The 14,919-nt window shown below is 48.2% G+C and overlaps 1 protein-coding gene across 1 annotated transcript in view; it reads left to right on the plus strand.

The window, feature by feature from the left end:
- LOC306766733 (titin-like) overlaps positions 1-14,919 on the plus strand; it is a 377,999-nt gene that overhangs the window by 317,396 nt on the left and 45,684 nt on the right. The window contains 26 exon segments of the mRNA XM_079254554.1: positions 73-372; positions 548-841; positions 981-2,976; positions 3,055-3,742; positions 3,818-4,082; positions 4,221-4,547; positions 4,633-4,917; positions 4,992-5,291; positions 5,379-5,681; positions 5,757-6,032; positions 6,128-6,427; positions 6,654-6,956; positions 7,042-7,341; positions 7,422-7,709; positions 8,614-8,916; positions 9,021-9,323; positions 9,406-9,711; positions 10,351-10,638; positions 10,720-11,010; positions 11,889-12,176; positions 12,249-12,836; positions 12,928-13,032; positions 13,115-13,312; positions 13,398-13,694; positions 13,793-14,380; positions 14,511-14,813. Of these exon segments, the coding sequence (XP_079110680.1) occupies positions 73-372; positions 548-841; positions 981-2,976; positions 3,055-3,742; positions 3,818-4,082; positions 4,221-4,547; positions 4,633-4,917; positions 4,992-5,291; positions 5,379-5,681; positions 5,757-6,032; positions 6,128-6,427; positions 6,654-6,956; positions 7,042-7,341; positions 7,422-7,709; positions 8,614-8,916; positions 9,021-9,323; positions 9,406-9,711; positions 10,351-10,638; positions 10,720-11,010; positions 11,889-12,176; positions 12,249-12,836; positions 12,928-13,032; positions 13,115-13,312; positions 13,398-13,694; positions 13,793-14,380; positions 14,511-14,813 (10,083 nt within the window).

Consider the following 14,919-nt stretch of genomic DNA (forward strand, 5'->3'; position numbering starts at 1 on the left):
GTAAAAATACTGAGAACAGTGAAAACGGTCTCCGTTCTCGTCGGTAAGGTGATGTTTTCTGTGTATCTGCAGACAAGCCTGGTCCCATTCAGCACCTGAGGGTGTCTGATGTGAGGAGTGACTCCGCCTACCTCTCCTGGAAGGACCCAGAAGACAACGGCGGTGCTCGTATTACTAACTTTGTGGTGGAGAAGAAAGACACAGCGTCCACTCAGTGGGTTCCTGTCTGCTCCACCTCCAAGAAGCGCAGCATGATGCTGAAGCACCTGATGGAGGGAACATCCTACGCCTTCAGAGTTGCCGCCGAGAACCAGTTCGGTCGCAGCGAATATGTTGAGACGCCAAAAGCCATCAAAGCCATGAACCCACTCTGTAAGTAACACAGATGATTTTAAATGGCAATTAAGGATTTATTCCCCTGAAAAGATCTTTAACTTCTCCCAAAACTACAACTGGAAATGAGTCTGAGCTGCAGAGACTATATTTAAAAACCCTGAAACTGACCAGCGCAAAGTGAACATCTTTGTTTATCCATGTTTCTTTCCAGTCCCCCCGGGTCCTCCGAAAGATCTGCACCACGTCGACGTGGACAAGACTGAGGTGTGGTTGGTCTGGAACTGGCCTGATCGCAACGGAGGAAGCGACATCACAGGCTTTCTGGTGGAGTATCAGGAAGAGGGAGAGAGAGAATGGGATCAATGGAAGACTGTGAGCATCCCTGAGAGTCATGTGACTGGCCTGGAGGAGGGGAAGACCTACCGATTCCGAGTGAGGGCCGAGAACGCCATTGGCCTCAGCAGACCGGACACCACAGTGCCCATCCTCTGCCAGGAGAAACTTGGTAAGAAGAGTTCATTTACTGTTTAGTTCCAAGTGTGTCAGTTGAGATACTTCAGGGATTAGCATCGGTTCTGGTGCAGATTGGTGGAGATGTACCTCCTGATATTGTAGGGTAACCTCTTCTCTCCGTGTGCCCACAGTGCCTCCACTCGTGGAGGTGGACGCAAAGCTCATTGAAGGCATCATCGTGAAAGCCGGCACCACCATCCGGCTGCCGGCTATCATGAGAGGAATTCCTGTCCCCGAGGCCAAGTGGTCCATTGAAGGCGAGGAGATCACCAGTGAAGGAAACATCAAGATTGATACTGATAATTTCTCCACCGTGCTCAGCATCAACGAGTGCACAAGGAACCACACCGGGACATACCTGCTCACCGTGTCCAACCCAGCAGGAACAAAGACTGTTGCTCTGAGTGTCACAGTCCTGGATGTTCCCGCCGCTCCCATCGGACCTGTCAACATCCTGGAGGTCACTCCAGACTCCATGACCATTGAATGGCGCCCTCCCAAGGAAGATGGCGGAAGTCCCATCACCAGCTACATTGTAGAGAAAAGAGAGTCCAGCAAGGAGACCTGGGGAGGTGTTAGCTCTGGTAGCCTTGCAACTGAGCTCAAGATTACCCGCCTGCAGAGGGGGGCAGAGTATGTGGTTCGCATCCGTGCTGAAAATAAGATGGGAGTTGGTGCCCCACTGGAGAGCAAGCCCACCGTTGCTGAGCACACCTTTATGCCACCCAGTCCACCTGGTAAACCACAGCCCTATGACCTCTCAGAGGATGCCGTTACCATCGGCTGGACCATGCCGCTGTCTGACGGCGGCAGCCAGATCACAGGATACCTCATCGAGCGCAGACATAAGGGTGGAAAGTGGATTCGTGTCAACAGGACTCCTTGCAAAGACCTGCGGTACAGAGTTTTGGGTCTCTTTGAGGGAAGTGAATATGAGTTCAGAGTTTTTGCTGAGAATATAGCTGGCTACAGTGGCCCCTCTCCCATCTCTGACCCCTGCAAGCCCTGCAGACCCATCACAGTCCCCAGTTCCCCCATCAACCCCAAAGTTAAAGACTACAGCAAGACCACAGCTGACCTTGTCTGGATGAAACCTTCTAAAGATGGAGGAAGTCCCATCCTGGGCTACACTGTGGAGATGAAGAAAGCTGACACTGAAGAATGGAAGAAAGTGAACCTTGATGACTTCATCAAGCAGTGTGCCTACAGGGTGAAGGGACTGGAGGAGGGCGTGACCTACAGTTTCAGAGTCTGTGCGTCAAACATGATTGGAGATGGAGAGCCCAGGGAAGTCCCAGACTCCATCACTGCTCAGGACATCCTCATCCCACCAGAGATCGAGATGGACGCCACGTGTCGTGAGCGTGTCACTGTACGTGTCGGCCACAATATTAACGTCACTGGCTACATCAAGGCCCGTCCTGATGCTGAAATCATCTGGTCAAAAGAGGAGACAGCTCTGGAGAGTAGCAAGCGGATCACCATGATTCAGAACTTCCCTGTGGTCCAACTGAAGATCAAGGAAGCCACAAGAGCTGATCATGGCAAATACACACTGAAGGCTTCAAACGAGGGTGGCGAGGCTTCCTGCACCATCACAGTTAATGTGCTGGACAGACCGAGCCACTGCCAGAACCTGCATATGACATACGTCACTAAGGACTCCTGCATGATCAACTGGGACGCACCTGTGGACAACGGTGGATCTGAGATCACCAATTACATCGTAGAGTGCCGTGAGCCTAGCATTCGACTGTGGTCCATGATCTCTTCCAACTGCACCAACCGTAAGATCAAAGCCAAGCTGATGGAGGGCCATGAGTACCAGTTCCGGGTCTGTGCCGTAAATAAGATGGGACCAGGACCCACCGTTGAGACCAAGACCCCTCTGCTGGCCGTAGATCCCTTTGAGAAGCCTGGCGAGCCAGAGAACTTCAGAGCCACTGACATCGGTAAGAACCATGTCCATCTTAAGTGGAGAAAGCCAGACTATGATGGTGGCAGCCCCAACCTGTCCTACAACCTGGAATACAAAACCAAAGACGCTGAAGAGTGGGTGAAGATCAACACCAAAGACACCTTCTTCTTAGCTGACAAGTGTATGGAAAACCAGATGTACACCTTCAGGTACATTGCAGCATGTTGTTCTGCTCAGCTTGCTTGTTGTTTTACCTGTTCTAAACTCAATGATCCTTTCCTACGCAGGGTGCAGACTGTGAATGAAGGTGGTGAGAGTGCCTGGGTGAAACTTGCAGACATTGTAGTGAAGGAAGAGCTCCAGAAGCCAGTCATTGACTTGAAGGTGGCTGGAACAATGACAGTGAAGGCTGGAGAGTCTGTGAGGATGGAGGCCGCCCTGCGAGGAAAACCCCAGCCAGAGGTCGTATGGGCCAAAGACAAGGCTGTGGGAGACAACCCCAGAATGAGCTACGAAACTGGTTCTGACTACTCCAAGTTCCTGTTGACCAAGTCCAGGCGAACAGACACTGGGAAGTACATCGTCACCGCCACCAACGCTGCCGGCACTTTCACAGCATACGCCAATGTCAATGTTCTGGACGTCCCCGGACCTGTGAGGAACCTGAGGATCACCGGCATCGGAGCTGACAAGTGCAGAGTGGTGTGGGACGGTCCAGAGGATGATGGAGGCTGTGAGGTAGACAGTTACATCCTGGAGAAATGCGAGACCCGGAGGATGGTGTGGTCCACATATTCAGCCTCTGTGGTCACGCCGTACTGCAACGTCACCCGCCTGGTGGAGGGGAACGAGTACATCTTCAGAGTGAGAGCAGAGAACAAGATGGGAACTGGACCTGCCATGGAGAGCAAGCCTGTAACCGTCAAGACCCAGTTCAACAAACCTGGACCTCCTGAGCCCCCTGACGTCACTAAAGTAGGGAAGCTTAAGACATGCTCCTTATATATGTCCAGATTCAGTAGTCACTCCCTTAATATTTTTGTCTTTTAGGTGAGTAAAGACGAGATGACCGTTGTCTGGGCTCCTCCTGAGAATGATGGAGGAAAGTCCATCACTGGCTACATCTTGGAAAGGAAGGAAAAGAGGGCGGTGCGCTGGGTGCCATGTAACAAGAGCCCCATTTCTGAGAGGCGCATGAAGGTCGCCAACCTGATTCCAAACCATGAGTACCAGTTCAGGGTGAAAGCTGAGAACGAGGTTGGCCTGGGAGAGCCCAGCAAACCCTGTCGACCTGTTGCAGCCAAAGATCCAATCGGTGAGTTAGGACGTGCTCTTGACTCAGTTCGCCTTCAGTTCTTTTCCTAAAGTTCAACGCATTTTTGGACGTCTATGTCAGATAAGAAATCCACAACTTGACTTTCCAATCAACCTTTTTAACTGTCTCCATCTTTAGAGCCTCCTGGCCCCCCTGCAGGCCTGAAGGTGGGTGACAGCACCAAGACCTCCATTACTCTTTCCTGGTCAAAGCCCGTGTACGACGGCGGTGCCCCGATCATCGGCTACAGCCTAGACATGAGGCTGAAGAGCGAAGCAGATCCTGAAAAACCCACAGAGGGCTGGAAGAGAATCGATACCCGTGGACCCCTGGTGCTCACAGAGTTCACCATCGGCCAGCTGGATGAGAAGCAGGAGTACGAATTCAAGGTGTCTGCCCAGAACCAGGTGGGCTGGGGACGCCACGCGTACTTGAAGGAAGCGGTATCCCCCAAGGAAATTCTAGGTAAAAAATAATTAAACTGTTTCATCACACAGCTTTGTAAATGTTAACTCCACCCACTCAATGATATATGTTGTCATGGCAACAGAGGCTCCAGAGATCGAGCTGGACGCCAGTCTGAGGAAGGGCCTGGCTGTGAGGGCCGGCTGTCCAATCAGGCTGTTTGCTGTCATCAGAGGAAGACCCGCCCCCAAGGTTACCTGGAAGCGACTAGGTGTTGACAACGTGGTCCGCAGAGGTCATGTGGACCAGGTTGACTCTATGTCCTTCTTGGTTATTCCTGAGAGCACCAGAGAGGATTCTGGGAAATATTCACTGACCCTGTCCAACTCAGCTGGGGAGAAAGCCATCTTTGTTCGCGTTAAAGTCCTTGGTAAGAAGCAGGAAAAACAAGATCCACTGATCATCTAAAAATATCATAACTAAATGAGTCTTCATCGTCCACAGACACTCCTGGCCCCGTTGGCGGTTTGGATGCAACTGATGTGACTAAAACAACGGCTCAGCTCTCCTGGTTGCCACCAGAGAACGATGGTGGCAGCCCCATCCTTAACTACATTGTGGAGAAGCGGGAGGTGGACAGGAAGACATGGACCAAATGCACAGAAGACCTGAAGAAGCCCAGCTTCAAGGTGACCAACATGACACCTGGCATCGAATACTACTTCAGAGTCATGGCCTGCAACAAGTATGGCATTGGAGTTCCTCAGGACTCTCCCAGGTCCTACTTGGCTGTGGACCCCATCAGTAAGTGTCCCCACAGACCTACCAGTACCTACGAGTATGTCAGGCCTGGTTTTCTTCCTTCTGATCTCAACTGTCCATTGTATCCAGGCGAGCCAGACCCTCCGAAGAAGATGGACGTGTTGGAGATAACGAAGAACAGCGCCACGCTGGGCTGGCTGAAGCCACTCCGAGATGGAGGAGCCAAGATAAATGGTTACGTGGTGGATTATCAGGAAGAGGGTGCACCAGAGGATAAGTGGACCCCATACTCTGTGGTCAAAGATCTGACCATTGTGGTGGTCGGTCTGAAGGAAGGAACCAAGTACAAGTTCAGAGTGGCGGCCAGGAACTCAGTGGGAGTCAGTTTGGCCCGAGAGGCTGAAGGAGTGTTTGAAATCAAGGACCAGCTCAGTGAGTAGACGACTGTTGGAAAAACATACAGATGAAATGAACTTGAATAAACTTGATATTTCTTCTTCCTCCCAGTGGCTCCAAAGATCATCATGCCCGACGTTGTGACGGTCAGAGCAGGGTCCAAGATGGTAGTTGAAGCAATAGTGGCTGGAAAACCAGCTCCCTTCTGCAAGTGGAAGCAAGGCAACGAGGACGTGCTGACCTCTGACCGTCTGTCCGTCATAAAGACACTGACAACCGTCACGCTGATCATAAAGAACGTGACCAGGAAGGACAGCGGTTACTACAGTCTGTCAGCTGAGAACAGCACCTCCAAGGTCAACCAGATCATCAGAGTCACAGTCATGGGTCAGTTACAATGGCGTGCTGTCAGAGGAAACATGTAGGATTAATATCAGTTATCAGAGTAAATCATCAACAGTGGTTTGGACTCTGTTTTTCAGACATACCTGGACCACCGGAAGCTCCATTAGAAGTCACAGAGCTGGACATTGATGCCTGCACGCTGCTGTGGAACTCTCCACAGGAAGATGGCGGCAGCAACATCACCAACTACATTGTAGAGAAGTGTGATGTCAGCCAGGGCGACTGGGTCACCGTGTCCTCATCCTGCACAAAGACCAGCTTTAGAATGACCAAACTGACCCCTGGTAAGGAGTACGGTTTCCGGGTCCGTGCTGAAAACAGGTTCGGCATCTCCGAACCCATTTACTCTGAGAAGACCATCGCCAGATATCCATTTGGTGAGTTTTGCATTAGATATGCATTAGTCTTTCAGGTTTTACATGTTTCTCTGCTCCAACATACCTGATCCAAATTAAATGGCCTATTGTCAGACGTGTTGATCCATTAATCTGATTCAGGTGCTGGAGCAGGAAACATCCAAAACCTGCAGGACTGACTGGACGCCCTGCATGAGTGGTGCCTCACACTGACATGACATGTCGCTGGTTTTGTATTTCCCCACAGATCCTCCCAGTGAACCCAGAAACCTGCAGATCAACAAGATCAACAAGGACTTTGTCATCTTGTCATGGGAGCGTCCCAGCAGCGATGGCGGCAGCCCCATCACTGGTTATTGCATAGAAAAGAAGGAGAGGAACAGCCTTCTGTGGGTGAAAGCTAATGAGGCTACGGTCAAAGCCACCCAGTACACGTGCACAGGCCTGATCGAAGGTCTGGAGTACACCTTCAGGGTGTCTGCACACAACATGGCTGGACATGGAAAACCCTGCAAACAAACAGACTTCATCACTGCCAGGACTGCTGTCGGTAAGGAAGCATGCTCTACGGACATTTCCTCTTTTAATATTTCCCAAGCAGAATTTATCTGCAGCCTTTTATTGTTTCCATGCAGACCCACCAGGTAAACCCGAGCCCATGGATGTGACCAAGAACTCCGTCTCATTGGTCTGGAGTCGTCCTCGACATGATGGTGGCAGCAAGCTGATTGGCTATTACATGGAGTACGCCAAGCTTCCAGAGGAGAAGTGGGTCCGCTGCAATGCCAACTGTATGAACATCCAGACAGAGAGCTACGTGGTGAGCGGACTGGAGGAGGGGCAGCAGTATCAGTTCAGAGTCCTTGCCAAGACGGCCATCAACATCAGCCTGCCGTCTGAGCTGTCCGACCCGATCCCAGTCATCGCAGAAAACGGTGTGGTTCTACTCACAAGTAACAACTTCTGTTCAGTCAGGGAGCACTAACCCTGACAGCTCTTCCTTACCGCCAAACAGTTCCTCCTCGTGTGGATCTGGGCATCAACATGAAGAACCTCATCGTGGTGAAAGCCGGAGAGAACGTCTTTCTGGATGCTCAAGTTTTTGGCAAACCGTTGCCCAAGGTGAGCTGGAAGAAAGACGGAGCGCCGCTGGTCCTTGCGGAGGGAATGAAGATGACCCAGAAGAAGCATGTTCATCTGCTGGAGCTCTACTCTGTCACCAGGAAGGAGTCTGGAGACTACACCATCACAGCTGAAAACATCAATGGTAGCAAGTACGCCACCATAAAGGTGAAAGTACTCGGTAAGTTAGACTTCATCTCTTTGTTTTTTGTCTAACCCTTAAAACTCCAGGATATCCACCTGAGGTTTTCTAGCGTTTCTATCCGTCCAGGAGGTTTACAATCCAGACACAACATGTAGTGTTTATTCAGAGACTCTAGATGGTAAATCCACCATTATTTCTCACATCTTCATCACCATCACTACCATGTTGCTAAGAGACCTCTATTTTCACCTGGACATGATGATGAAGACACTTCCTGTCAGACTTTCCACCAATCAGAGAGCTTAAACTGACGGTAACGTCCAATCAGGAGCAGCCAAAGATCAACAAGTGATGAGAAAAGCAGGAAAATAATGATCCTTTATGGCTGGAATAAAGCCAGGAAGACGTTTGGGATGCAGCTGAGGTGGAGGTGCTGCAGTGAGGACAGCAGGTAGATAGTAGCAGGAAGACGTGTGGAAACATGGAAACAGTGTGTGTGTGTGTTTCAGTGCCAACAGGTTTCACGTTAGACGTTCGGAGGTGTTCCACAGGGATCTTAGCCAGATTCTTTCTCTTTAATATGAATGAATTCCTGCTTTTCTGATCCAGCAGAGTGTTTTAACATAAACCTTTCTACAAGTTTCACATTTAGCAAAAGCTGTCGGGAGTATTCTGTTAAAAAGTAAATGCGTACTTGTTCCTTGTTATTTGATTGGTAATAAATCCTGTTTTCTTCTTCTGGTTGCTCTTTTTGCTGCGATATCTGATGATGCGTTCATTTGACATCATTTTAGCCTCAGAATCTGACAGCTGAGAGTTGAAGTTTAGCTCCCAAATCCTGGCCAATAATAGTAAAAGACGTTTTTTCAGTTTTGTCGGGTTTAGAAAATACTTTCTGTACTTGGACACAAATGCAATCTTCTTTACTTTGCTTCTGCAGATAAACCTGGCCCTCCAGCCTCAGTGAAGACTGCAAAGGTGTTTGCTGACCGTGTGAAGCTGCGGTGGGAGCCCCCTCTTGCAGACGGTGGCTCTGAAATCACCAATTATATCATTGAAAAGCGCGAGACCAGCAGGGCCAATTGGGCCCTGGTCACCTCCAACATCCACGGACATATAACCGACTGCTCGGTGGAGAAACTCATTGAGGGTCATGAATACCAGTTCCGAGTCAGCGCTGAGAACCAGTATGGTGTGGGAGACGCCATCATGACTGACGCTGTCACAGTTAAGAATCCATACGGTAAGAAAATGTTGTCATCCAGGTCTGGGGAGACTCGTCCTCTCTGGTTTTATTTCATTTTACTTTAAAGACATGAGTGACAGATGACCTCGTCTCTTCATCAGATGTTCCCGGACCATGTGAGCCGCCCATCATCACCAACGTTACCAAGGACTCCATGACGGTGAGCTGGAAGGCTCCCGCCAACGATGGCAAGGCTCCCATCCTGGGCTACATGGTGGAGAAACGTGAGGCCACTGAGCTGACCTGGGCTAAGGTCAACCGCCGGCCCGTCATTGACAGAACCATCAAGGCCGTTCAGCTGACCGAAGGCTCAGAGTACGAGTTCAGGGTGATCGCCCTGAACAAGGCGGGTTTGGGCAAGCCCAGTGACGCATCCAACGCTGCTTTTGCTGTTGACCCCGTCTGTGAGTGTCCACTTTCAAAGAAACTCTCTGGAAATCAATCAACTGTTCTTTAAGCTTACATGTCTGTCTTGTAATACTTTAGATCCTCCCGGACCTCCTGCATTCCCCAAGGTGGTGGACTCTACCAAGAGCTCAATCAGCCTCAGCTGGACTAAACCGGCATATGACGGCGGCTGCGAGATCATTGGATATCTGGTGGAGAGCAACCGAGTCAATGCCGACAACTGGACCAAGTGCAACGTCCCAAAGAAACTTCAGGCCACTAAACTTGTGGTGACAGGTCTGATGGACAACACGGAGTACCAGTTCAGAGTCATCGCTGTCAACAAGATTGGAAACAGTGAACCTAGCGATGTTCCCGGGAACCACATGCCAAAAGACATCCTGAGTACGTTCAGCAGATCTTACCTCACCAATCATCTGCATGCATCAGGTCATGTGATCAGTGTGTTTTCCTGATAGACTGAATTATTACGCTGTGATAAAACCTTGTGTCCTTGTCTGGACGAACATCCCAACACGTCCACATCACATGTCTGATTTAAGACAACAAGCACAGTCTCCATTCAAGCTTCTGTCACGGGGACGACTTTAACTAGAAACCAGTTTGTAGATAAACTGGTAAAACCAGTTATAATAAAAAAAAATATATATATATATATAACATATAACATACTGTTTACCGTTACAAACATATAATTCTAATGAAAGTGCTGCAAGAAAAAAGCTAGAATCCAATCACCTCCTTTCCTATTGGTGGAAAAATGTCCCACTTTAACCAATCAGAAAGAGAAACGACAGTGTGATGTGTCTGGCTGCGGAGGAAGAAGAACGTTGTGGGAGTGGACAGGAACAAACCCTGCACGAAATCTGTACAGACAATTATAAAATCAACGGTTTATATTCATATTATAGAACTATTTATATGTAAATGATCCTGTTAATAGAGAGGGAAACAGCCACTCAGACGATGTCGCTGGATCATAACTAACAGCTGATGTTATTTAAATGTCCTTCCATCTTCCAGTCGCTCCTGATGCTGAGCTGGATGCCAGTCTGAGGAAAGCTCTGGTTCTGCGAGCCGGAGTCACCATGAGGCTCTACGTCCCCCTGAGAGGGCGTCCGGCGCCGAAGGTGACCTGGACGAAGGTGGACGCCAACCTAAAGGAACGACAGGGCCTCCTGATCAAGACGTCAGATTGGGACACCCTGCTGATGATTGAAGAAGTTAACAGATATGATGCTGGCAAATATGTCCTGACCCTGGAAAACAGCAGCGGCTCCAAGTCCTACACCATCGTAGTCAAGGTTCTCGGTAAGAAATGCAGTCATGTAACCACTCCGGCAAGCCCAGATGTCTTTTCACTCTAAGACAAACTGCATCCCCTTCCTTTAGATTCACCCGGACCCCCTGTAAACCTGCTCGTAAAAGAGACCTCCAGAACCCACGCCTGCATCACTTGGGATGCACCCCTGATCGACGGGGGCAGCCCAGTGAAGAGCTACATCGTAGAGAAACGTTTGGCTGAGAGGAAGGCTTGGACCTGCGTGTCTGCAGAGTGTCCCAAGATCTCCTTCAGGATCACCAACCTGGAACCGGGTCAGGCGTATTGCTTCAGAGTCCTGGCAGAAAACGCCTACGGCATCGGAGAAGGTTGCGAGACCGCAGGCAGCGTCCGGGCTTCAGGTACCTGCAGCCTGGATTTAGACATTTTTATGTTTATTTAAGCAGGAGAGTCCAGCTCATCTTAGTCCAGGTCCCACATCCAGAACAATCTGGTCTCCAGTGAGTCGGGTCAGTAAAATACCAGAATAATAACCTAAGAACAGCACTTTAGTACAAACAAGTCTGAGCTGGTTATTCAGATGATCATTGCATTGATATTATGAAAAACCTGAAATAAGTTTAATCTATCTGTGACCTCAGTTACACATTTATATATTTTATTTTTCTTTTAGGAATTTATTTAATTAATTTTATATTTTACATGGAAATATTATTATATTAAAATAATTTTAATAGTATTTCTTTATAGATATAGTGATCTAATATTTTTCTCTATTTTATGAATATAATTATATGATTTTTTTGTTTTAAATACAGATATTGTTAGATTATTATATTAAAATGTTTTATCATTATTTTATTTACAAATTTATTTTATTGAATATTTTTATATTGTATATTGTTTTATAAATGATTATATATATATATATATATATATATATATATATATATATATATATATATATATATTAAAAGAATATATATAGATCTAGAAAAAATACCATGGCCCTGTGCTGGACTGGCAACCTGTCCAAGCCTACCTGCCTCTCGCCTGATGAGTGCTGGTATAGACTCCAGCGTCCTCGCGACCATGGACTGAGCGATGTCCTGAAATCCCGTGACAGCTGGACTCCAAAAGCAACACTCTGCCTTTTACTACTTCTTTATTATTTCTTTCTACCATCTGTAATGCGATTAATGTTTCATGTGAAGCACTTTGAACTGCCTTGTACATGAAAGGTGCTGTACAAATGAACTCCCCTACCTCGCCTTTGCAGAGCAACCCGGTCCAGTAATGGACTTTAAAGCTTTGAAGACCACCAAAGACTCCATCACTCTGGGATGGAAGAAGCCCATCAGCGACGGTGGAAGCTACGTTTCTGCTTACATCCTTGAGCAGAATGAGGGTGAGGAGAAATGGAAGCAAATCCTGAAGGCCAAGAATATGTCACACACCATTAGCGAGCTGACGGAAGGCAAAGAGTACATCTTCCGAGTCAAGGCACTCAACGAGTCTGGAGAGGGACCGCCAACTGAGCTCACTGCTGTCGCCAAAGACCAGTTTGGTAAGAAATCCATCTCATTAGCTTAAAATCATCATATTTTTCTCTTCTGATCAGCATTTGTCTGGGTTTCAGTGCTGCCTGACTGCAACTTGAGTGCCCTGCATGACGGTTGCTGCGTGGTAAAGGAGGGCAGCACCACACGTATCAACATTCCCATCATCGGGGTGCCCTACCCCAGCGCCACCTGGAAGAAAGGTGACGTGGTGCTTGGCGATACCGGGCGAATGTGTGTCGAGGCCTCCCAGGGTGTCACCACCCTTCTGATTAGAGACTGCCAGAGAGGAGACGCTGACACCTTCACTGTCAATGTCATGAACAACGCTGGCTCAAAGGATTGCAAATTCCAGCTGAAGGTGGTGGGAAAGCCTGGCATCTGTACCGGACCCATCAAGTTTGATGAGATCACTGCTGATGGCGTCACGCTGGAGTGGGGACCACCCAAAGACAATGGAGGTGCAGAGGTGTCCAACTACATTGTGGAGAAGCGGAGGACCACTGATAACAAGTGGGCTACAGTGGCTTCAGCCATCCAGAAGACCACCATGAGGGTGATCAGACTCCATGACGGCATTGAGTACATCTTCAGAGTGTTTGCAGAGAACAAGTATGGGGTTGGAGAGTATCTGAGGTCTGACCCAGTCATTGCACAGCATCCATTCAGTGAGTACTAATGTTTTAAAAGTAGCCAAACTCTATAATTACATGGTTGAAAAGACACAGTTGTAACATGTTCCGCCCTGGTGTCATCCAGATGTGCCGGAGGCTCCCGCTCCTCCAGAGATTATCAGCATACGCCATGAGTCAGCCATCCTGACCTGGGCAGATCCAAAAGACACTGGTGGCTCCCCAATCACAGGTAAGCTGTGATGATTTCAGTGTGTAGAGCAGCATGACCAGATAAATTCAGCAGTCACTAATGGATTTTATTATTTTTCCAGGGTATCACATAGAATTTAAGGAGAGAAACAGCCTGATGTGGAAACGGGCCAGTAAGACCCCTCTCAGAGTGAAGGAGTGCAGAGTGACTGGCCTGATAGAGGGATTAGAGTACGAGTTCAGGGTGATGGCCATGAACATGGCTGGCCTTGGAAAGGCAAGCAGGGTCACTGAGGCGGTGGTTGCCCTTGATCCTATCGGTAAGTTCAGTGATTGGGATTTGTTTATTAATCCGAGGGGATAAATTCTTGCATATAATGAAAAGACCGACATGTTCTTCATCAGATCCTCCAGGCAAGCCTGAAGTGATAAATGTTACCAGGAACACAGTCACTCTGATTTGGACGGCTCCCAAATATGATGGCGGCTACAAGGTGACTGGCTACATGGTGGAGAAGCTGGAGGCTGACAGCAAAGCCTGGATGAAGGCCAACCATGTTAACGTCCAGGGATGTGCCTTCACTGTCCCTGACCTGACAGAGGGATCTCAGTATCAGTTCAGAATTAGGGCCAAGAATGCTGCTGGTGCTGTCAGTGTTCCTTCAGAGTCTACCGAGTTCCTGACCTGCAAGGATGAATATGGTAATTTAATTTACATTCAGACATATTTTCTCTTGGTTGCTTTAGTAAATCTGATTGGTAAGGACTGAATGCTCATCCATACCCTGTCCTGTTTTCAGAGCCTCCATCTATCACCATCGACCCTGACCATAAGGATGGTGTCTCAGTGAGGGCAGGAGACACAATTGTGATGTCAGCCTCTAAAATTGTCGGAAAGCCTCCACCAACTGCTGTCTGGTCTAAAGGAGGCCGCGAGTTGAAGAACTCGGACATTGTCACTGTGACCAATACTCCCACCTCCTCCACCCTGGCTATTAAATACGCAAGCCGGAAGAACACAGGAGAGTACACCATCACTGCTAGCAACCCCTTCGGTATTAAGGAAGAACATGTTAAGGTGAAGGTCCTAGATGTGCCTGGGCCTCCAGGTCCCATCGAAGCCAGTAATATTTCTGCTGAGAAGTGTACTCTGACCTGGCTTCCACCAGAGGAGGATGGAGGCTGCTCTATCAAATCCTACATTCTGGAGAAGAGAGAGACCAGCCGTCTGCAGTGGACCAAACTCGCTGAAAACGTGATGGACTGCAGATATGTAGCCAGCAAACTGATCAAGGGCAATGAATACATATTCAGGGTGTCGGCTGTGAACCAGTATGGCACTGGAGACTCAAGTCAGTCTGGTCCAGTCAAAATGGTCGACAGTTTCCGTAAGTTTACGTGTTGTTTGAAGAAATTTAATGAAGATTTATCACATTTTATCACATTTTAATTTAGAGATAGAGCAAAAATCCCTCAAGGTTTACAGATTATTGTTCATATTTTGTTTTCTGTCTTCAGGCCCACCAGGTCCACCGTCAACCCCAGAGATTGATAATATCAGTAGGAATGCTGTCACCATTTCATGGAAGAGACCAGTACAGGATGGAGGAAGTGACATTAGAGGATATTGTGTAGAGAGGAAAGAGAAGAAGGGAATGAGATGGGTGAGAGCTTGTAAGAGGACAGTCCCTGACTTGCGCTTTAAGGTGCAAGGCCTGTCTGAAGGAGTAGAGTACGAGTTTAGAGTCACCGCTGAAAATAAGGCTGGTTTTGGAGAGCCAAGTGCGCCATCATGCCCAGTGATGACCAGAGATATTGTCTGTAAGTAAAATTAAAACTGAACAGAATTTTAAAAAGATTTTTTTAAAAAGTCAGATATCACAGCAAACCCTACTAATATCTTGTTTTTTTTTTTTTTTTTTTGTTA

Source organism: Telmatherina bonti (genome assembly GCF_933228915.1).
Source record: "Telmatherina bonti genome assembly, chromosome: 15".
Classification (NCBI taxonomy): Eukaryota; Metazoa; Chordata; class Actinopteri; order Atheriniformes; family Telmatherinidae; genus Telmatherina; species Telmatherina bonti.